General features: G+C 49.4%; 1 protein-coding gene across 1 annotated transcript in view; it reads left to right on the top strand.

Moving 5' to 3' along the window:
* Nucleotides 1–21,444, top strand: part of COL5A1 (collagen type V alpha 1 chain) — a 223,103-nt gene that overhangs the window by 135,820 nt on the left and 65,839 nt on the right. Inside the window, exons 21-29 of the mRNA XM_070955824.1 lie at nt 1,023–1,076; nt 2,573–2,617; nt 5,426–5,479; nt 6,939–6,983; nt 7,754–7,807; nt 9,871–9,915; nt 12,093–12,146; nt 17,549–17,593; nt 21,263–21,316. Of these exons, the coding sequence (XP_070811925.1) occupies nt 1,023–1,076; nt 2,573–2,617; nt 5,426–5,479; nt 6,939–6,983; nt 7,754–7,807; nt 9,871–9,915; nt 12,093–12,146; nt 17,549–17,593; nt 21,263–21,316 (450 nt within the window). The remainder of the gene's footprint in view (nt 1–1,022; nt 1,077–2,572; nt 2,618–5,425; nt 5,480–6,938; nt 6,984–7,753; nt 7,808–9,870; nt 9,916–12,092; nt 12,147–17,548; nt 17,594–21,262; nt 21,317–21,444) is intronic.

The following is a 21,444-nucleotide window of genomic DNA, read 5'->3' as shown; positions in this document are numbered from 1 at the left end:
TGACTTTGCTTGTCAGAAGCTCACAACCAGTGATCACCTGACCCTGGGACACTGCAACCGTCATAAATATGAGTCAGTTGCCAAGTGTCTGAATTTTGATCATGTGACCAGGGGGATGCTGCAACAGTCGTAAGTGTGAAAAACAGTCATAAGTCACTTTTTTCAGTGCCTTTGTAACTTCAAATGGTCAAATGAACTGTTGTAAGAACAGGACTATATGTATTAGAATAGAGAAGAGAAGAGAAGGGAAGGGAAGGGAAGAGAAGAGAAGAACAGAACAGAACAGAACAGAACAGAACAAAACAGAACAGAACAGAACAGAACAGAACAGAAAATAGGAATCAAATCGAATCAAATTGAATCTGGAAGGGACCTTGGAGGTCTTCTATGGTTTTGTCCAGTCTTTTCTTGAAACCCTCCAGTGGAGGAACAAATAATGCATACTAGGATCTTTTCACTTGAGGTATCAGCCCCACAAAATGCCTTTGTGCTGTTAGGCTTCAGACAATAGGTTGAAATTAGGGTCCTTTTTGGTCAAGTTTATTTTTGCCCATATATTGTTCAGAATACTGAATGGACTTCTCTCTGCTGGTTGCCAAAAAACTGCCAGTGTTTTATTTTTGTATTTTTCGGTGGATGCTAAACTCAAGTTTTGCTGATCTGTAAAATGGTTGTTTCAGCTGATGAAAAGGCAGGCAGCTGTTCTCTCACCTGACGGCTGAAGAGGCTGCTTAAGCCCCCCCCCAAATAATAAAGGTGGGATACAAGTAAATAAATAAATTGCACCTCCCTGTAATGGAGGCCACCTTTGGTCTTGGCTGCTGGGTCCTTCGGTCACGGCCAGTGTGGTCACACAGAACTGGGTCTTCTTCTCAGGTTGCCAGCTGCTGGTGCTTTTGAAGCAGCATTCCCCCTCAACATTGTCCATTGCCTTTTCCAGTGCAAAGTTTATAGCGCAGCACAAGCTGAATCTTCTCGGCTCCTCGTGGACACTTTCAAATTAAACTTGTTTCTTCTTGCAGGGTCCCCGTGGTTTGCTTGGACCGAAGGGACCTCCGGGGCCACCAGGACCTCCGGTGAGTAGAATGAAATATTTTGGTAGGAAGCCGGGACGCCTCTCTGCCACCCATGACCACCTCCTGTCCTTCAACTCTCAAGGGCACTTTCTTGCACCATTGCAGTAACAAAAAGCACACTTTCCACTTTGCTTCCCTGATTTTGCATGGAAATATTTTTCCACCCTCCAATGTGCCGCACAAATGCCGATCAGAAGCAAGAGTTTTCAGGGCCGATTGCAGGAAAGATGCAGGCCGTCTGGGGAAAGATGAGTTTAGGCATCCCGTTCCCCCCCTTCAGTCCTCCTCCCAGGCCAGACAGGGCTTCCCTGGGTGCAACCGTGGTGTCTTTGCCACCAGACCTGCAGAGTGGGTGAACGGGACCGTCCATTTGGCCTATGGGAGCCCCGGGGCCGGTTCTCGGGGCCCATGGCCTCGATCCCACATCACCATTCCCTGGGAGCAGGACGAAGCTGAGCACGAGGGACTGTGCCTATGGCAGAGTAAGAGGAAAGGGTGGAAACACCGAGCGAGGAGAGGGGGAGGTTTAGCCCAGTTCTTCTCCCTGCAGAGGGTTTTGGCAAGAAAACTTCAGGCCATCAATTTTGGGGCCAGGATGAGCCCACTTTTAGTCTCCTTCTTTCACTCACCAAGGTATGATATGAGGGCCAAATCTGCCGAGGATTTTGCTTGGGGGATAAAGCAAAACAGGCGAGTGGTGCAGTGGCCTAGAAGTGGAGCTCTCACCTCACAATCAGGAGGTCTGTGAGTTTGATCCTAGGTAGAGGCAGATATTTCTCTGTCTGGGCACAATGAGAATGTATCTGCTGAATATAACTCCACATTGGCAACGGGAAAGGCATGAGCCTTGATGGTACAGGGGTTTAAAGCACCCTGTTATTAAGCTTATTAAGACCAGCTGCCTGCAATTACTGCAGGGTTCGAATCTCGCCAAGGCTCAAGGTTGACTCAGCCTTCCATCCTTTCTAAGGTAGGTGAAATGAGGACCCAGTTGTGGGGGCAATAAGCTGACTTTGTATAAATATACAAAAGGATGAAGGCTATTGCTGAGCACGTTGTAAGCCGCCCTGAGTCTTCGGAGAAGGGCGGCATATAAATCAAATTAAAAAAAAAAAAAAATCCGGCCAGTAAACACTCAGCTCCATTCAGTTGCCCAGACTCCACCCCACAGGGGATTATGGGGCCGTTAAAAGATGATGATGATAAAGCAAAACAGGCCTTTTTATTGTTTTTAAAGATGCCAACATTTTTCCTATTGAAAATCTTTGTTTCACCACTGTGTTTCAGCACCGGGATGTGAAATGGGGAGGGGACGCTTGGGAGCCCCCTGGGGAACTGCTGCTTTGTGGAAGACCTTTGCTCCTCCTAGAGTTTTCCTAGCAGGCTTCACTTTGGGAGTCCGGGTTAGACAGCTGGGAACAGGACTGGGGGAGGCTTCCGTCCGTGCTAACTGTGGTTCACGTTGTGCCTCTGCCTTTTTTGAATCTTCCCGCCAGGGCATTGCTGGGATGGATGGACAGTCCGGCCCTAAGGGGAATGTGGTAAGTGCCTGCCCACCACGGGTGAGCTCCCTTACTTGTGCTGCATGAATTAAATCCACTAATTACTTTTCAGACCGTCTTCATTTCAAAGCTGGTGGACATTGCTTTGCTAAAGTAAAGTAAATGGCGCTAATTAATTTTACATTTCAGATTGATTTTCCTGGGTAGCATATTGCATTTTCTTGAATAAAGAACTCACTGGAGTAATCAGTGGCCATCAAATATCCCAGCATTGTGGACTGTGTGTCTCTGTGTGTATCATGAGGCACTTAGGTTCATAATTAGTTGCACACAGAGCTTACCCTGGAAGCCAGGAGGAGGAGGAAAGGACCTGGAGACAGAGAGGGTCCCGTTCTTGAAGGACCGTCCCAAGGAGGATGGCTGGATTATTCTCCATGGTGCCCAAAGGACCTTCTGGGTGGGAGCCTTGCTGAGGGAGACCTCAACTCGAAAGCAGGAGGCTGGTCCTGCTGTCTACGTCCTCTCTGTTGCTTTCACCTTTCTCTTCTGTCTTCTCTTTTGCAGCTCTATCCAGACCCAGAGTTCTTCCTCATGGGTTCTCGTTTCCAGAGCCCCTCATCGTCCCTTCCGTCAACTTACTCCACTTTCATAGACTCCTAGGGATGGAAGGGGCCTCAGAGGTCTTCTAGTGAAGCCCCCTGCCCAAGGCAGGAGTTCTTATACCATCCTGGACAAACGGGTGCCCAATCTTCCCTTGAAAACCTCCAGCGATGGAGCACCCACAACTCTGGGAGGCAAGCTGACCCCTTGGATTAATTGCTTGGAGTCCATTTTGAATTACGATGCCCAGAACTCCAAAGGGGGTCTGACTGGGCCAGAAGTGAATGGGAGAGTCAGTTCTGAGAGGTCCTTGGTGCTCTCCGAGCTTGGCTGTTTTCTTGCAGAGGTTTCATTATCCAAACTAAGTAACATCATCAGCGCTAGTAAGGAGTGGGATTTGCTGTCAGTTTTTGTTCTAGTGCAGGGGTGCCAAACTTGATTTCATTCAGGGCCGCATCAGGGTTGTGTTTGACCTCGTGGGGCCGGGGTGGGCGTAGCCGACTGGCTGGGCACGGCCAGCTTGACGTCACTTGTGTTGGGGGCGCCTGTGGTGGCCTGAGCACTCTGCCAGCGAAAATGGGCTCCCGAGCTCCGTTTTCGGCTGGGATGGCCTCCTACAACCCCCTGCCAACAAAAATGGAGCATGTGGCCCTCCTGAGCTCCATTTTTGCTGGCAGAGGCACTGTGGGCCGGTCCTTAGCTGTTTCCCGGACAGCCCCATGGGCCAGATCTAAGCACCCCGCAGGTCGGATCTGTCCCTGGGGCCTTGAATTTGACATTCCTGTTCTAGTGGCTTGCCCTGTCAGTGTTGGTGGGGGTGGTGTTAACGGTTCTTTGGTTGAGCTGTTTATGTTTGGCAGTTCCTTAATTTGAAGTATTTACTTCTTGAATGTTGGTCAGTTCTCTTAATCTGGGCTGGACTTCTGTTAGTGGCCCTCAAAATAGCCCTTTTCTTGAAGAAGTTGCTTCCCTCTTCTGCCATACATGTCCCACTTGGTTGAGGAGGAGACCCAGGCCCACTTCGTGTCCCACTGCCAGGACTCAGATCCTGTCCATGGGTCCTTTATTTTCCCACCCAAATCTCTTCCTTTACATTTTCTCGCTCCTAAATTGCCTACTACTCATTTCGGCTCCAGGTCTTTTCGAACCTCCTCTTTCTCCTTTGGTCACTCCTGCTAGTTTTGTGTCCTCTACGTCAGGGGTCTCCAACCTTGGCAACTTTAAGGCTTGTGGACTTCAACTCTCAGAGTTCCTCAGGAAGTTGAAGCCCACAAGTGTTAAAGTTGCCAAGGCTGGAGACCCCTGCTCTACATCTCAACCCTCAAGGAAGAGCAGGAACCCTTCCCTTCCCTTCCCTTCCCTCCCACCCCATCTCCACTTAGGAGAAGGGTAGTATCTTTCCTACAAGGAAGGAAGTCCTGTGCTTGAAGAAGGGCCACTTTCCAGGCCAAGGTGACCAGTGGTGGGGTAAGAGGCACCATGGTTGGTGGGCGATCAGTGTCTTGCATCACATTGTGCATGTGTGTTGGGTCTCTGAACTCGGAGCTCTCTCAGAAGAACACCCAGAGAAGAAAAGATAATTGAAAAAAAAAAAACATTAGACTGTGCAGAAATGGACAGACTAATAATGAAGATAAAAGAAAAAGAAGACGCAGAATATTTTCAAATTTGGAACGCATTTTATCAATGGTTGGAGAATAGAAGTAGATATTAGGAGTTTAATATTGCTATGTAAACAGACTGACCCAGACAGTACGCTGTCCACTAAGCATTTATTCTATACAAAGAGAAAATATATAAATAAAATTTTAAAAAATAAGGGCTATGTGAGAAGCAGCCTCAGGTTTGTAGTCCCATATTTCACCGGACTCAGAAACAAGAAAATGTTTTGGCTGCCGGATACCTGATCTGAAATTTCAATGCTTTTTGAGGTTTTTTTTTTCAACCATAAAAATCATTATTAGCACCCAAAAATGACAAAACCAGGTAAAACGGAATGTTTCAGGGTGTTTTTCATTAGCACGTTAGAGGTTTTCTAAATAATCGTAGTCAGCGGTATTATACTGCTAGGAGTCATATTCCTGGCAACTACAGCAAGGAGTTTTGCTTGTTATTTTTTGCAGCGTTACTGATAAAAAGTATAATTGGTTATAGCCCAAGGTCTCCATGAGGGTTTTTCCTTTTGGTTTCTCTCAAGTGAAATCCAGCCAGCCTTGCTGAATATGCTCTTTATGCTTTCTTTTTCAGGGTCCTCAAGGTGAGCCTGGACCCCCAGGTCAACAGGGAAGTCCAGGTGCTCAGGTGAGAAGGCGCAATTCCATTGGGGGGTGGGGAGTGATGGGGGATCGGTCGCCCCTTTCGCTCTGGGGTTAGAATAGGGTTTGGGATGAATGTTCCTAATGTCGGTCAGTCGATTTATTTGAGGTGTGTACCATTCACTTCTTACCACTGTTGGAAGAAATATCCATCTGGTTCAGTTCCAAGCCGGGAGAAAGATACTGGAAAAAATGGAGGCTGATTGGAAAGATGGTTTAATGATGAAGCAGAACCACAGGGGTTCTGGGCAGCAGACCACATGGAATTGAGAGGGGGTATTTATACCTTTTCTTGGGTTTTGCACTTGAGCTTCCTGTTCCTGTGCAAGAACATGTATTCTATTGGTTGTTGTCAGACTCCCTGGTGTCATGTACAAATAGGAGTTTGTCTGAGCTAAGCTAGGTTGAAAAGTATGGCTAATGTGATGTCCTTAGGAGATTGTGCAACGCGGTGGGCTCTGCGCCTTCTACTACACGGTCCTATTATGTCCTGAAGGGCCATGTCTCAATCCCATCACCCTGGAGCTGAAGGCCTTTGGTCTTGTAGATAGGCTGGCCCAGTCCTGCTGGGGCTATTACGAAAGGTGGGGGCTGCTCTCCAAGAGCATCTTTCTCCTTTAGGGAAATATAATATTCTGCCTTTTATAATATTTCCCATAATATTTCATTCTTCTATGAGAGGGGTGGGTGCTAACTTTGTACACCACCTTCAGGTAAGGTAGGAGAATTCCAGCCTAAAGATCTGGAAAGACAAACCACATTGGGGGGCCCAAAGATCCACGTCCACCAGGGCCACTTCTTCCTCTGTGGAAGAAGACTTCAGTGCATAAGATATCTTCCCTGTGTAAGCTCCACAGCAGCCTCTCTTGACTGAGCACGTGGGGGGGGGGGTTTGCACCTGGCAGCAGCAGAGTCTTCCTGCCTGGTACCTTCCAAGCCAGCACGGAGAGAGACTTGGTGTGATGGTCTCAGCACTCTGGAAGACGCCATGCTGGGAAAACTCCAGAAGACTTCCCTCCCCCCTTTTCCTCGAGGATGGGAGTCCCAGAGAGCCTCCTTTGCAAGCCTCATTACCGAGAATCTAGGAGAGTTGCAAGAGTGCCAGAGAGTTGAACATGTCTGGGTGCATTTTGGGGGGGAGGTTTTCGGAGCCTCTTGCCACAGCTTTCCAACGCAGAAGGGAGGAGGAGGAGGAGGAGGTTGGTCTCCTGTGGGACACTGGAATCCCTTTTAGACTGAAAACCAACCCTGCTGTTGCTGGCTACTGCTGGCATTTGTGAAACACACAAAGATGCGTGTTTCATCTTTTTGTGCAGCCTTGGCACCCGCAGCCTGGAAGTCTTCCCCTGGCTGAGTGAGGGTTGGAGTTAGGGAAGGATGCGGCCCTGTGGGGTTCCCCTGGTGCCCTCTTTGTCTCTCACCTCCCCCTCCCCTTCTCTTTCTAGGGTCTTCCTGGCCCTCAAGGCCCCATTGGAGCCCCCGGAGATAAGGTAGGTGGATGGCAAACATGCTTTCTTTAGAAGAGACTGGTGGACTTCCTGCTCTTGTGCTCAAATGCCTGCCTGTATATTCCTTTTACTTTCTGTGCTGGGGAGTTTTTTTCCTTTGTGGAAATAGATCAGACCGCCAGCCTCTTTGTTACAGGTTCTAACACTTGCACCCTCTGCAAAGAGAGTGGGTGCTGGAAATACACCCAGGGCCAGTTCGGGCATTTGAGTTGGGCACATTCAGGCCATCCAGCAAAGCCTCGTCATCTGGGCAAAGCAACTGAATCTCTTTCGGAAGCCCCCACGGGTGGCTTTGAGTGGGCAGAGGGCAAAGAAGTGCCCGGGCGGCTTCTCCTCTCCTGCTCTGCCCATCTCAAGTTGAACTGAAAGGCCCCTGCAAACAGATCAATAAATGTCAGAGAACCTTACCTAACGGGCACCTGAGCCTACCTCAACTCAGTTCCTGCAGTATGCGATCGAGAGCACTGGCTTATTCTGAGCACTCCCTTAGGTCACTGGAGGTAACGGAGAAGCCTTTGCAGTGTGAATGGGCTCCATGGGAGGGACAGCAGGGGACGTAGAAAGGCAGGACAAACGTTGTACTTGATCCAGAGGGCTGATTCCTGGGAAGGAGGGAGTGCCCAGGTCAGCTCCTGGATCAAGTACAAAGTAAGAGGAGTTTCTGACAGCCGAGAGCATAATTGGCAAACCAGTAAGCTCACTGCTGTTGCCATTCTGTACGTTGGTTGCAAACATGACTTTTTCTTCCTTAGGGTCCCCTGGGAAAACCCGGCCTCCCTGGCATGCCTGGAGCAGATGGTCCCCCGGTAAGCTCTGTTGAGAACCCTACAGGAATCTTTCCTTCCTTCCTTCCTTCCTTCCTTCCTTCCTTCCTTCCTTCCTTCCTTCCTTCCTTCCCACCTCCACTGGATTCCTGCAATGGGCAGGGGGTGTGCAAGATGATCTCCAAGGTCCCTTCCATTATATTAGCTTATGAACAAACCAGCATTGCTTGCAAAGAGCTGCAAGCATCGTTCTCAATAAAGAAAGCTAGATGGCTGTAAAATTCCACCCAGATGCCAGTAATCCTTGGTTTGCAGAGAGATGTCCTTGGGAACCTGCCCTTCTCCAGTTTTGGCTTCTGCAAGGAAGATTTGTTGGTTGTGCACCTCTTGCATCTGCCTACATTAATCAGAGTTCTGAACGGATGCCTGGTTGAATCCCTCAGAGAGAGGGAAGCTTGGGGGGGGGGGAGCAGGAAAATATCCTCACCTGCACACTGGTGAACCCCGTAAGTTGACCTCTGTTCTCTTGGGCCAGCCTGCAGAAATGGCCCTGGAAAGACAGCAAGGGTGCAGTTCCGTCTCTTCGCTTCTGCTCTTTGTGGATAATTGGGAGAAGCAGCAGCTGGAAGGCTGCCGGGAGGGCTGGGGGCAGCACTGGTTTCTGGCAGGGGCAGCCCTTGGCAGGTGCTCAGCCAAGCTGATTCCTAGAGATGCCAAGCTTTCTGCCGAGAGATGCATTCCCAAGGCTTGATTTGTGGTGCCCATCCATGCCTGGCTGTCTTGACCAAGATGGAGTATCCCGTAACCTAGAAGAATTCCACCCCCCCCCTTCCTGTCCTTTACTGGGCCTTAGGAGTGTTGGTGACCAGAGCGCTTTCTGTCTGCCTGGCTGGTGAATAGGACAGCCGAGGCTGTTTGACTCTCCAAGAGACGCTTGTAGCCCAGAGTGCTCGGTCTGCTGGAGCCCCCTGAGAGTGAAGGGCACACACGGCTGGCCAGCTGGGAGGGTGAAGAGAAGCTTGGCCAGCAGGCCCAAAGCGGGAAGGACAGGCAGCCCAGCCTTACACTTAGGCAAGAAAAACCAAAAGTACACATCTAAACTGGGTGAAACCAGGCTTACTACCCTGTTTCCCCAAAAATAAGACATACCCTGATAATAAGCCCAATCGAGCTTTTGAGCGCATGTGCTAAAATAAGCCTCCCCCCCGAAAATAAGCCCTCCCCAAAAATATTTAAAAGCAGAGCTGGAAATCTGGTAAAACAGCAAGAGGAGCCCCATCTTGTTCCACACGCCCCAAAATAATAAGACCTCCCCGAAAATAAGGCCAAGCGCTTATTTCGGGGTTCAAAAAAATATAAGACAGGGTCTTATTTTGGGGAAAATACGGTAGCAGTAATTGTGGGAGGGATCTTGGAGTCTTGGTGGACAACCAGCTAAATTTGAGTCAAGAGTGTGCTGCGGCAGCCAAAAAAGCCAATGCAGTCCTAAAATGCATTAACAGAGGGATACAATCAAGATCAAGGGAGGTATTAATACCACTCTATAAAGCCTTAGTAAAACCAAACCTAGAGTACTGCATTCAGTTTTGGTCACCACACTATAAAAAAGAGGTTGAGACTCTAGAAAAAGTGCAGAGAAGAGCAGCCAGGATGATTTGGGGACTGGAGGCTAAAAACATACAATGAACAGTTGCAGGAACTGGACATGGCTAGTCTAGGGAAGAGAAGGACCAGGGGAGACAGGATAGCAGTCTTCCAATATTTGAGGGGCTGCCACAGGGAGGAGGAAGGGGGTCAAGCTATTTTCCAAATCACCCAAAGGCCAGACAAGGAACAATGGATGGAATCTGAACAAGGAGAGATTCAACCTGGAAATAAGGAGAAATTTCCTGACAGTGAGAACAATCAACCGATGGAACAGAAGTTGCCTTCAGAAGTTGTGGGAGCTTCATCCCTGGAGGCTTTGAAGGGGAGACTGGACGGCCCTCTGTCAGAAATGGTGGAGAGTCTCCTGCTTGGGTGGGGGGTTGGACTAGATGACCTCCCAGGTCCCTTCCACCTCTGTTCATTTGTTCAACAGCTTCTCTTGCTTTCCTTGCTTACAGGGCCATCCTGGCAAAGAAGGGCCTCCTGGCGAGAAGGGCAGCCAGGTAGGTAGACGTCAACCCCGCCATTCCTCTGAGTTCATCCACCTGCCGTCATTAGAAAGGGGGTTGCAGGAAAAAGCCCAACCTGGGCGTGTGGGGTGGGGAAACACAGCCAGACCCTGCAACCGGGGGTTCTTCTGCAGACTTGAGAGGGCAGAGTGGGGGGAGGAGGAGGAGGCCTCAGAAGACCACAGCAACAAACGGGTCGGAAGGGAACCTGATGGTGAACCATTTGGACACTCCCCTCACCAGTGGGGTGGGCGCGAGGGGGAAGTATCACTGAAAGATGCAGTTGCTGGTTTCTTCCAGCTGAAGGACTTCCCTTAAGCCAGCTTCTCAAACCTTTGCCAAAGACAGTCATGCCTAGTGGCGTTTGCCTACTGACGTTGACATTCACCAAGGCGGTGTGTGCTGGGAAGAGACGGGATTGGAAGAAATCGCAGCTGCCTCTCTGCTTGGGGCGATCCCCTCCTGGTTGTCTTGGCTTTGCACAAGGACCAGAGTTTGCGAGGGTCTGTGCTCCACAGAATTGAGAAGAGGGCCGTCTATCACAACGTCCGTAGCTGTTCCAGAAGTCATTTAGCAAGCAGCAGGGAGTTTCCAGCTGCCTGTGGATTCCCAGGTGGCCGCCTTCTCTACCAATTTCATCCAGAGTCATCCTGAGCGCTGTACAGGGGGCTCCCCAATCTCTTCTGGCTCTAGAGGAGGCTGGAGACCTCTGGGCCGCAAGGCTTAAATCCCCCTCCCCCCCAGCGTGTGTGGGATCACACAAGGATGGTGTAGGTATGTTAGTTGTAGCTGAGAGGGAGGGGTAGGACCTGCACGTCTCCCCCACCCCACCCAAATGGTGTCAACCCCCTCCTCCCTTCTGAGCTGGGGGGCCCTTCACTGGAACAGGTATCCTGTTTAAAGAATATGTGTATCTTCTTAAAACATGCAGTTGAAGATATGACAACGTAACCCTAGTAATTTTAGTTTACTGAATTCAGAAGAGGCCTCCCTTATTTAAAAAATTAATTTGTGCATTATCTTTTAACCATTCAAATTGGACAAACTGCAGCTGGAATCCAGCACAGAACAGAATTCACAGAGACAGCAAAATAAAATATTCATGGAATGCCCAGCCTTTGTGATTTAGTGGTGCAGCTTCCAAGCAGCCCTGACTACGGCCATGGTGTCCTCTGGTTGGGTTAGAAGAGCAGATGAAAGCCTAATGGAGCCTCTTGGAAGCCGTGGCGCTGAGTCCGGTTAAATTCTGCCTTAAGATAGTAAGGCTGAACACTCGTGCTAAAATAATTACACCCGCATTTTATGACAAAGCATCCCAGGTTATAGAGGAAAATGATGGGGCAACTCAGATGTTTTCTGCTGGGAAGTCTGGCCATTATCAGAACAAGCCTTTCCAGCAGGCACTGAAATTGATGGGTCCCTTTTGAGACAAAGCATGGAGGACGAATGCAGGCTTGGGGGTGGGTGGGTGGGGGTCATTGTTAAAACATACGATGTGAAGCACATTACCTGGTGGCACATCTTTTCTGTAGCCCCTCAGCCAATGGGAGTCAGAGTCTTCTGGACTTGAACCTTCCCTTCCCGGAGGGTGAAGTTAGACCTCCCAGGAGTAGGTCAGGCAATGGAAAGGGTCTCTCCTCTCTTTGCATTTCTTTATCACGAGGGGATCCGGCAGAACCACCTCAAACCTGCAAGCTTGTATCTTGAATTTAAGGAGGTGATTTGGACAATGTAGGGGTAGGCAGTGAGTTCCCACACCTGCATTTCTTGCTGCAGATGTTCTTTCCGTAGGGTGGCATTTGTGAAAGAGCTCCAGCAAAAGCTCTCCTTCTGGCTTCTAAAACTACAGTCACATCGAGGTCACAACTTGCCCAGAGTTAGTTCTCTCTGTGCCTAAAGGGTTGTGTAACCCATAACCCTAACTGCTGCTTTTAGCAGCTGAGCCACTGTTTGTTCGGGGTGTGTGAAGCAGGCCCTCGAGTACCAACGTATAACATGGGTGTTGGTTTTGGCATAATGTTGTATGCCCAACCTGGGTAATTTGTTTATCTGCAAGGTGAGCCCAGCTCTGATTTGCTGGCAGGGAGGGGCATAAACGTCATGTTTTGTCTCAAAGAGCATTTCACGATGGCTGACTTCTCTTCCCCCTCCCCCTTCTCCCCCGATCACAGGGTCCAGCTGGCCCCCAGGGCCCACTCGGGTATCCCGGCCCCCGTGGAGTGAAGGTGAGCAACCGGAGCCCCGTCTCGGGGCCCTTCTGAATGCTGAGCCTTAATGGCGTCCCCCATCTCTTCCTCTCGTAGAGGCGTGTGAAGGTTTGATGGGGGTCTTGAAATGAGTCTTTTCGAGCCTGGCTGTGACTCTGAACGCTGACCCACTTCATGAGAACCGGTCTTGACAACCAGGAATCCAGTTAGGACACTGGGGACTGGTCTGCCTTCTGTGCTGTTAAAAGACCTGTGGCCTCCTGCCCTGGCTGGGCGGAGATCTAGTCTTCACTTTTTAAAAAGGCCTGCTGGATTATTAGGATGTGGGGGCAGGGGGGAAGGTTCATCTAGCCCGGCATCCAGGCCTCCTCTGTGGACCAGAACACGCTTTAGGGATGTTTGCAGCAAGTTCTAACGGCTGTGGCCCCTAGTATCAGGAGACACGAATTGCCAAAGTCTCAGCGTTCTGAGTAAGGCACCCGTTGAAAGCAGAACTCCAAGGCAGGTAGATTCCTCAAAGGACGTGTTTATTGGATACATCATATCGGCCCAGCAGGTGAAAATCAACTCTGTAAGTTCCCGTGGTTTTCACCTAATTAAAACCGGAAAAGTCCCCCCCCCATCCTTATGTTACCAGTCACATTGTCCAATTGAGGTGCTGGCAGTTTGCTTGGTCACTCCTCTCTTCCTCTCCCAACCACCTGTCCATATGACCTTGGTTCCCACAGGAAAAAAAATTGTTTTGGCTACCCAGCTGGTCTATCTCCTTTCCCACCCACCCCCTCCCTTTCCCCTCTCAGAGCTGGTGGCAACTATGAGTGAGGAAAAAAAATGGCTTCAGCCAGGTTCACTTCAGAGTTGACCCAAAGGAGCAGAGTCCCACCAGCTGCACCTCTATTGAAGTGGCCAATTTGACACCAACCCCCCACTCCCCTCCCCCGCCATTAATCAAAATGTCTTCCATGCCATTTGAGCCCTGAGATCTTCCTCGCTTCATTTGGTTCTCTCTGTGGCCAGAGTGGATGGTGCAAAAGGGCCCACCAAGTATAAGTGGAGGAACAGCTCTGAAGTAGCCTCTGAGTGAATATAGAGTTTCTCACGCCAGCATCTAAGCTTTAACCATGGCTGAACTCTTCATGGTTGTTGTTGTGGCCTGTCAGCCCCGGCCCCTCCAGCAGCCAAATCGGAGGAGGAGGAGGAGGAGGAGGAGGAGGAGGAGGAGGAGGAGGAGGAGGAGGCAGAGGCGTGGGAGTCAGGGTCAGTATCCTGAGAGCTCCAAGCGGGAAGAGGGAGTGGAGCTATCAGAGAGAGAGACAGAGGTGGAGCCTGGGCTGTCCGTCAGCTCTCAGATGGAGAGTCAACAGCCCCAGGTCTGGAGGTGGCTGATGAGGAAGAAGAGGAACTGCTGGGTACAGAGGAGAGGAGAGCAGTGGAAATCTATGGGCTGGTCCTTGGGATGGAAGAGCCACCGCTGCTAGCGAAGCCCCACCCTAGCTCTGGGGATAAAAGGCAGGGGGTGGAGATGAATAGGTGTGGCAGACAACTATTCAAATTCTGGCTGAACTTGTTAGCCTGTGAGAGAAACTTTTTGCCGGGGCTTCCGGCGCTCCTAATAAAGGAATATTTCACGTCGGAAGGGTTTGTCGTGTTTGGGGAGCTGGGTGAGAAGAGCTGTTAACGAGGGATCAGAACTTTGGATCTGGTGAGAGGATGCCTTCCCGGGCTGCCCAGCTGTTGCCACCCTGGGATGTTGAATGAAGGTGTATTGGGTGCCTCAAACTTCAAGCCTTTCTTGCTTGTTGTATTGGGGGAGATGCCCCACTTGGCTGTCACACGCTGATGGCCCTTTGGCTGAAAGCTTTTCTCTGCCGGAGTTTTGGCCCAGGAAGTCTTTGGCACTCTCCTTGGCATGAAAAGGGCAGGGTAGAGCAGATCCAACCAAGGCTGAAAAAGGCCGTTGGGGGAGTGAGGTGGGTCCCCAGCTGTTCTCTCTCTCTTATTTCTCTCCTTCCGTCCCCACAAGCTTCCCTGCCTGCTGTTCCCTCTTCAGCTCCAGTCAGAAGCCTCGGCTCCCCTTGCCTGCCCCGTCGGCCTCCCCAATTCCCGGGGATTGGTTCAGGCAGCAGCATCTGGGAGTGACCAGATGGATCCTCCCTGCTGTTCTGTGCCTGGGTTCCTGCAAACATTTCCCTCTCCAGGTCCATCCTGACTTAATTGGAAGAATGCCTAAAACTGATTCTAGCAGCGGAAGACAAACGGAACGTCTCAGCCTTCAAATCATTAGGAACCTCCTCTCCCCACCCACCCATAAAAATCCACATTGATGCTGCAAGAAGCCATTTAAAGGCTGCCATGGAGGCCCTGTTGTTTACTGACGGGCAGATGTGTGTGTGTGTGGGGGGGCCAGGTGAGAGGCTGCATGTGAAGGATTTGTTTTCAAGGCATTTCACCAGCAGCCACTCCTCCCACCACACTAAGTGTTTAGCCACATAGAGTCAAATAAAGGTGTTCTTTTTTTCTTTCTGTGCGATTTTAAAATCCCTCCCTCCCAGCGCACTCTGAATGAGATTACACATAGAAATTGCCTCAGTGTTGCCTTTTTGCAATATTTATCAATGTGCATAATGTTGATAGCTACGGAAGAAAGAGGAAAATGTGAGAAACCGACAGCAGTGGTTGAACATGTAATCTGAACAATCTTCTGCACTAAATTCAGATATGAAAAATAGGTAATTTAGAACTGCTGGATAAAAGGAGAAAGGCAACTTTCCTGATATTGTCCGCTTTTGCATCAAATCTGCTACTGGTTTAAAAAATGTTTCCTAAAAATGTACCTTTGACTTTTCTCTACTTATTCCTTCTGGGGGGTGCAACAGAAGTCTCCTCCCCCCACCACTCCCATTTCTGTAGTATGACTTGACATGTTTGTCTGAATCCAGTTTGGTGGAACCTTGCTGGGCGATGTAATGAAGGGGCTTGGTTTTGCCATGGGGTGAGCTTTGCTGATAGATGATCCTATTATGTCCTGGAGGATCATGTCTTAATCCCATCGCCCTGGAGCTGCAGGTCTAATTGTCTTGTAGATAGGCTGGCCAGTCTTTCTCAACGTGCACCAAATATCTGCTGGGAGCAGGGAGCTGCTTTGTCTTTAAAAACATGTTTCTCCTTTTCTCACCCAGGGAAATATAATATTCTGCCTTTTTAATACTTCCTAAAATATTTCATTCTTCTAAGAGGGGTGGGTGCTAACTTTCTTCATGCCTTTATGGGCCAATCAGCTTGGCCTGCCCTCCTGATCCTGGGAATGCTAAAGGAATAGCAGCTGGCGAGGGGTTCAGCTCCACCTGCAAACCGAGGCCAGGTTGCCTCCAGGTGTAGCTCTTGAGTTCTTGCAGACTTGGGACCCCCTGCCAGCCATCAAGAGCAACTAGAAACAAGGAACACCAAATGACTCACAGCCAAACTCCACTCAGGGAAAATTTCCCTCGGCCAGCGTCTTGGTTGGATGGAAGCCATCTTCAGTTCTTGGCATTGCTATGGAAACTGGCCAGTTCTGGGGCCCCATAAAGATAATCTCAAATGAATCACAGCTTCTCCAGAAGATTCAAGATGGACCACTGCCTCTAGATCACCTCCACTAGCTGAGACCGGCTGGTCCTTCCCAGCTGGAGGTCTGGCATCAGAACGTTCTTTGCTTCCTACTGTTGGTCCTGAAGGCTGCCATGTTTTTAAGAAGTTTCTATGTCTGCAGCCTTTTTCATATCTTGGCACCAGGCAGAACTTCATTGTGCCACAAAAGGTGTTCCCCAAAGCAGCTCTCTGCCAACACCAGTAGAGAAAGATGCCTGTTAGGGAACACAGGAGGAGAAAATAAGGTTGCATTCTCCTATCCAGCCTAGTGTGGCCTGAAGAACCTCAGACATCACTTTAAGGGATATTCCCTTAAACTCTGCTGAAGATGTTACCTAGCCTGGTAACGAAACATTTGGAAGCCAGATGTTCTGACCCAGCTCCCCAAACACGACAAACCCTCTGAAGTTCACTCAAAGATTCCTTTATTAGGAGCGCCAGCAGCCCCAGCAAAATGTCTCTCTCTCACACAGCAGGCTAACAAGTCTGGCCAGCCGGAAGATGAATAGTTGTCTGCCACATCTATTCATCTCCGCCCCCTGCCTTTTATCCCCAGAGTTAGGGTGGGGCTTTGCTAGCAGCGCTGGTTTTTCCTTCCCAAGAACCAGCCCATAGATTTCCACTGCTCTCCTCTCCTCTGCCTTCTACACAGCCAAGCATCAGGCACTGGACCCAGCTGTTCCTCCTCTTTCTCATCAGCCACCTCCAGACCTGGGGGCTGTTGACTCTCCATCTGAGGGCTGACGGACGGCCCAGGCTCTGCCTCTTTCTCTCTCTCTCTCTGCCAGTTTCATTCCCTCTTCCCCCTTGGAGCTCTCAGGTTGCCTTGATGTTGGCCCTGACTCCCACCCCTCCTCCTCCTGTGATTTGGCTGCTGGAGGGGCCGGCGGCCGATATGCCACAACATCCGCCCACAAGGTCAGAGAATGAACCTTCACCCTCATATTCCTCCCTGTTGCCTTTAGGACCACTGCAGGCATGGACCCTACGCCAGTCACAGCCTTCCTTCATCTAGTTGGGCTTGGGCTGCAAAGAGACCAGACAATTCCCTTGAGCCAAGGACAGTCCCTAACCAGGCATGGATTTGGAGGGGGGTGTTGACCTAAGACTAGCAGTCTCCTGTGTGGCCAAGAGTCCAGTTAAAGCAAAAGAGGAATATCTCCACTGCCCAGCTGGCAGCCTCCTCTGTCAAACTCCTCTTATTCTATCCCTTAATTTTCAATCCAAATCCAACCCCCTTTGCATCTAAGCCCACCCTCTTGGGTACTGGAAGACGAGGTACTGTCTTCTTTGGAGGAAGGCTGTTCCGGTTTCTGAAAACATCACCGTACATTGTTCACTGCACACATGTGCTTCCTCTTGATGGTCACAGGCAGGCGAGCCGATCCCCACCCCTCTCACTGTTGCTCCATGATGCCAGGTCAGTCTGGGCATAGCTTCTCTCTGGTGCCCTGGAAGGCAAAACAGGGAGGGCTTCTACTCTCACCCCAATTTCTGCTCGCCCACAAAGGATCTCTAGATACTACCTCTAGAAGGGAGAGTGCAGAGAGTAGTTCACACAACTGTGGTAGTCAGGCACACCAGACCACCTGGATCTGTCTCTGGCCAAGAGGAATCCAAGTTGGTGCCACTTGGCAGCTTCCCCTTTGCCCAATATCCAGATCAGGCTCCGTGTGATCGTCGCATCCTCTCTAGCTGAGATCCTTGAGTAGACAACCTGCCAGGTCTCACGGTCACCCGCAATGTGCCAGGTGATATTAATGCCTTTTGTTGTTGTCTTTGCGGTTAAGGGCGCTGACGGCATCCGTGGCTTGAAAGGAACGAAGGGCGAGAAGGTGAGTGAGCTTCGGTTTGAATTCCCGTCTTTTCCCTCCTCTGGTTTCTCTGCCTTCCCTGAAGGTCCCAGCTCTCCGTCTTTGCCCTGTGAGGTTCAGACTGTTTGCAGCTGCATGACAGGCAGAAATTCCACAGGAAATTCCACAGGATTTCTGGTACTGCCTCCGTCTCTGTAGCTCCATCACTGGAGAAAGTGCGGAATCTTGCAAAACAGGTAGCCTTGTCCCACGACTGGCTCTGCTTTAATGATGCTTAGAATTTGCCTCGTAGGGGATTCGCTTCATTTCATAGGTTGCCAAACTGCAGTTTTAGATTTATGGAAACAAAGTACAAAAAAAAAAGGCAGTCTCCATGGGAAAACTGCTTGCATACATTAGGAAAAAGATGCATGTTTTTGGATATGCATACGCATAAAGATCTTTTTTAAAAAAGTTCAAAGAGAAACAGGGCAAAATAAAATGAAATCTACAAAGCTAAAGAACAAAGAGACGGAAACCAGCTTTCTGGTGCTTCTCATGCCCTTGTCACACCTTTGTGCCACTGAAAAGTCTCCAATTCCTCATGTACAGAGTTCCCCAGAAAAAAATGCAACCCTCTCGACCCCTTAAAAAAGTGCAAAGGCCTGATGGAGGCTCCTAACCATCAATACATAAATGGCCTCTAACACAGAGCCCCCCCCATGCCCTCCCCCCTCAGGCCTTTTGGACAGCCCCTCGTCCCATGTTCAGTTGCAAAACAAATGATTTTTGGTCTCCTTTGTACCGGGAGACTGTGAGTTCAGTTCTGTAAATAGATGCCTTTGATTTGCAGCTTTTGGACTGTCCAGGAAACGGTCAGCAGTGGCGTTCAGAGCTGCTCTTACAACCAGGGTGGATTTGATTTAAATCAAGTTGATTTAAATCATGATTTAAATCACTAGAAAAAAGGTTTGATTTAAATCAACTCAATTTAAATCATAATTTTTAAAGAGCAACTGTCATCTCTGTCCCGCAGCGGCTCTTCCTCTGACCCACTGTTGACTCACCAACACTCCTAATATTGCAGAATATACAGCCTCATATAACTATATAACTAAGCTCCATTTCATGCTGAATAAACTAAATTAGTAATGCATCTTAAATAGAAAACTATCTTTAGATAGATTTTTACTCCAAAAGCATTTTATTAAAATAAATTTGATAACAATAAATCTGATTGAAATAAAAAAAAATCTGATTTGTTTGGTTTTAAAAAAAAATCATTGATTTTTATCGACTCTGCTTACAACCTGGCTGTAAGCGAGTTTGGAGAGGCAGTGGTGTCAGACCTTGCCTCTCCTCTCTCCTCAAGAAAGCAGAACAGAATATTTACTTCAACAGAAAACTTTTATTGAGGGAAAGCGATAGCAAGGAAAGCAAGGCAGGATCTGAAATTCCTGCGCAGAACTGTTAGGTTAAATGTTGCAAAAACCCCTCCCCTATGGCAAGTCCAAAGCGAGCCGAGCCAATCCACAGGTGCGAAGTTGTTGTGAGAACTTGGGCTGAGAAGGTGATAAGAAGCTGTTCTCCATCGGAGCCGAGACAAAAAAGATGTCCAGATAACAGATGGACCCAGGCCAATCCCTCCCTTTCCCTTTCCCAAGCAGGCACATCAAAGTGGCAGGAAGCCAGAAACAGGAAAGGGGTCGTAAAACAACACCAGAATGGCAATGTCCTGATAGGGTTCTATGGGACCTGACAAACGGGCCATCATGTCCTCCCCAAGAGGAGCAACGTTGAGTAGCATTTTGCTCTTCCTCCGGCCTTCAGTCTCCCGCCCTGCCTTCTCCAGGCCCACAGCCCATCATCCAAGGAGCTGACAAGTAGGACCAGGCAGCAGCTACCAGGGGCCTGCGGAAGGAACAAAGGCCCAATGTTGTTCTTGGGCTCCCTGCATCCACCTTCTGGTCCCTGACAGGCCAGCTTTAGGCCTTGATGCTCCATCGATTGAAATGCAACAGTTAAAAACCTTTGCTGACTGGAAGAAATATTATTGCTGGCCCGGAGTCCTTTCTGAAAAGTCTGGTGTGGAATGGGCTGACGGGAGAATAATTTGTGGCTGGCCCTGGGACCTTCTCCGTGTTTCTATCAGTTCAGCTGACAGGCTTGGCTCCTGATGGAAGAAAAGCAGGAGGCCTCTGAGTTTTCGCTGGATTTGCGGGAGGGGATGGGAGGTTTTGAAAGACCTTGAACAGGATGTCCTCCAGGGACATTAAGGTCTTCTCCAAAGAACTGATTGATTGTTCATCCCATTCGGTTCTTCTGCTCCACTGAAAATGACTTTTCCCTCCTTCCTGTTGGGCGATTGCCCAAATGTTACCTGCCTCACCTCAGGGTGACAAACCCTTTGAGAACTAGACGGGGAATCCATTTTATTTAGCAATGGTCTTTAAAGCTAGGAACTTTCCAGAACCTTCTTAAGAAGGTAGGGTATCTTCAGTGAAGAAAGGTAGAATGATGAGTCAAATATCTCAGAAAAATGGCTTGTCCTATAAACAGAGTTTAAGGATGAAGAAAGCTAATCAGAGAGCATCTATTCAGTCCACCTTCCCTTCAACTCTCAAAGCCGAGAGGTTCGGATGCTGCATCATGTCATGTCCCCTGAATACGATTGTGCATCTCCCCCTTCCTGGGGGAATTTCTCTATTTTTACGCAGGGTATACCCTGTGGTGGGATTCAAATAATTTAACCATCGGTTCTCTGCCCTAATGACCGGCAGGGTGGGCGTGGCCATGGTGGGTGTGGCCAGGGGGTGTGACAGGCAGCACTCGATCTCCTGCACCCCCCTGGGAGCAAAAACGCCCCCTCCTGTGTCCTCAGTTTTGGGCCTAGTAAGCCTCCCTGCAGCCTGCTGGGAGCAAAAACAGGCCATGGGGGAGGGGAGGGTGCTGCACTCCCCCACACCCCGTTTTTGGCCTAGTAGGCTTCCCTGCACTTACCTGGGAGCCAAAATGGGGCGCGTGGGGACTCCTGGAAGGGGCAAGGCAGGGAGGGGCAGGGCCAGCCAGCAATTTAACAATTGGTTCACCCGAACTATCCCGAACTGGCTGAATACCACCACTGGGTATATCCTATGTGGTGTTTCTTACAACTGCAGCTCCTTTCCCGTCAGTTATTTTGTCTGGCAATTATAAGGTTGGAAGCCAGTCCATTGGGAAACCTGCACTAGGTATTCTCTGGGCCCCTGAACTGACAATCCCAAAGGGCCCTCTGTTCATGATTCCACCCGGATAGAGTCCCCTAACTCAGAAGCCAACTATTGACCAAATTAAAGTACTACTAGCAGTGACTGAAGTTACTAAAACATTGCAAGACCTCACCAAAAGTTGGCAAGATTTAATTTTTTGCATGAGATCTCATGGGTTCATGGCAACTTTTATTTCCCAGAAGTTTTGTGAAATCACAAAAGCCAGAATTTGCAAATGGGAGAACTGGAAGTCTGGGGGAAAAAAACTGTCCATCCTTGCTCTGAATGTTGAAATGCTTGGCTGGGAACTGTATGGTTGGAGGGTAAAAGCACAGATCCTTCTGCCACATACAGAAAAAAGGGCTGGCAGTCTATGCCCTGTGAAGGAGGGTTGAAGTTGTTGAAGGGTTGGTAGGCATGCACCGTCCCCATCTCTAACAAGGTCTCTCTGATCTTCATGCAGGGCGAAGATGGCTTCCCAGGGTTCAAAGGTGACATGGGCATTAAAGGTGACAGGGTGAGTGCTGGGACTTCTTCTCCATGGTCAGAAATAAAAACTCTTGTCAAGTATTGTTTGATTGCAAAGCTCTCTGGTTGGTCCTCATACTGGGCTTCTGAGCTGATAACCGTTCCCCTTTCCTATCC

This window comes from Pituophis catenifer, unplaced genomic scaffold (assembly GCF_029215685.1).
Source record: "Pituophis catenifer annectens isolate HBS135680 unplaced genomic scaffold, rPitCat1.0.hap2 SCAF_17, whole genome shotgun sequence".
In the NCBI taxonomy this organism is placed as follows: Eukaryota; Metazoa; Chordata; class Lepidosauria; order Squamata; family Colubridae; genus Pituophis; species Pituophis catenifer.
This window is presented reverse-complemented; position numbering and strand designations above follow the sequence as displayed.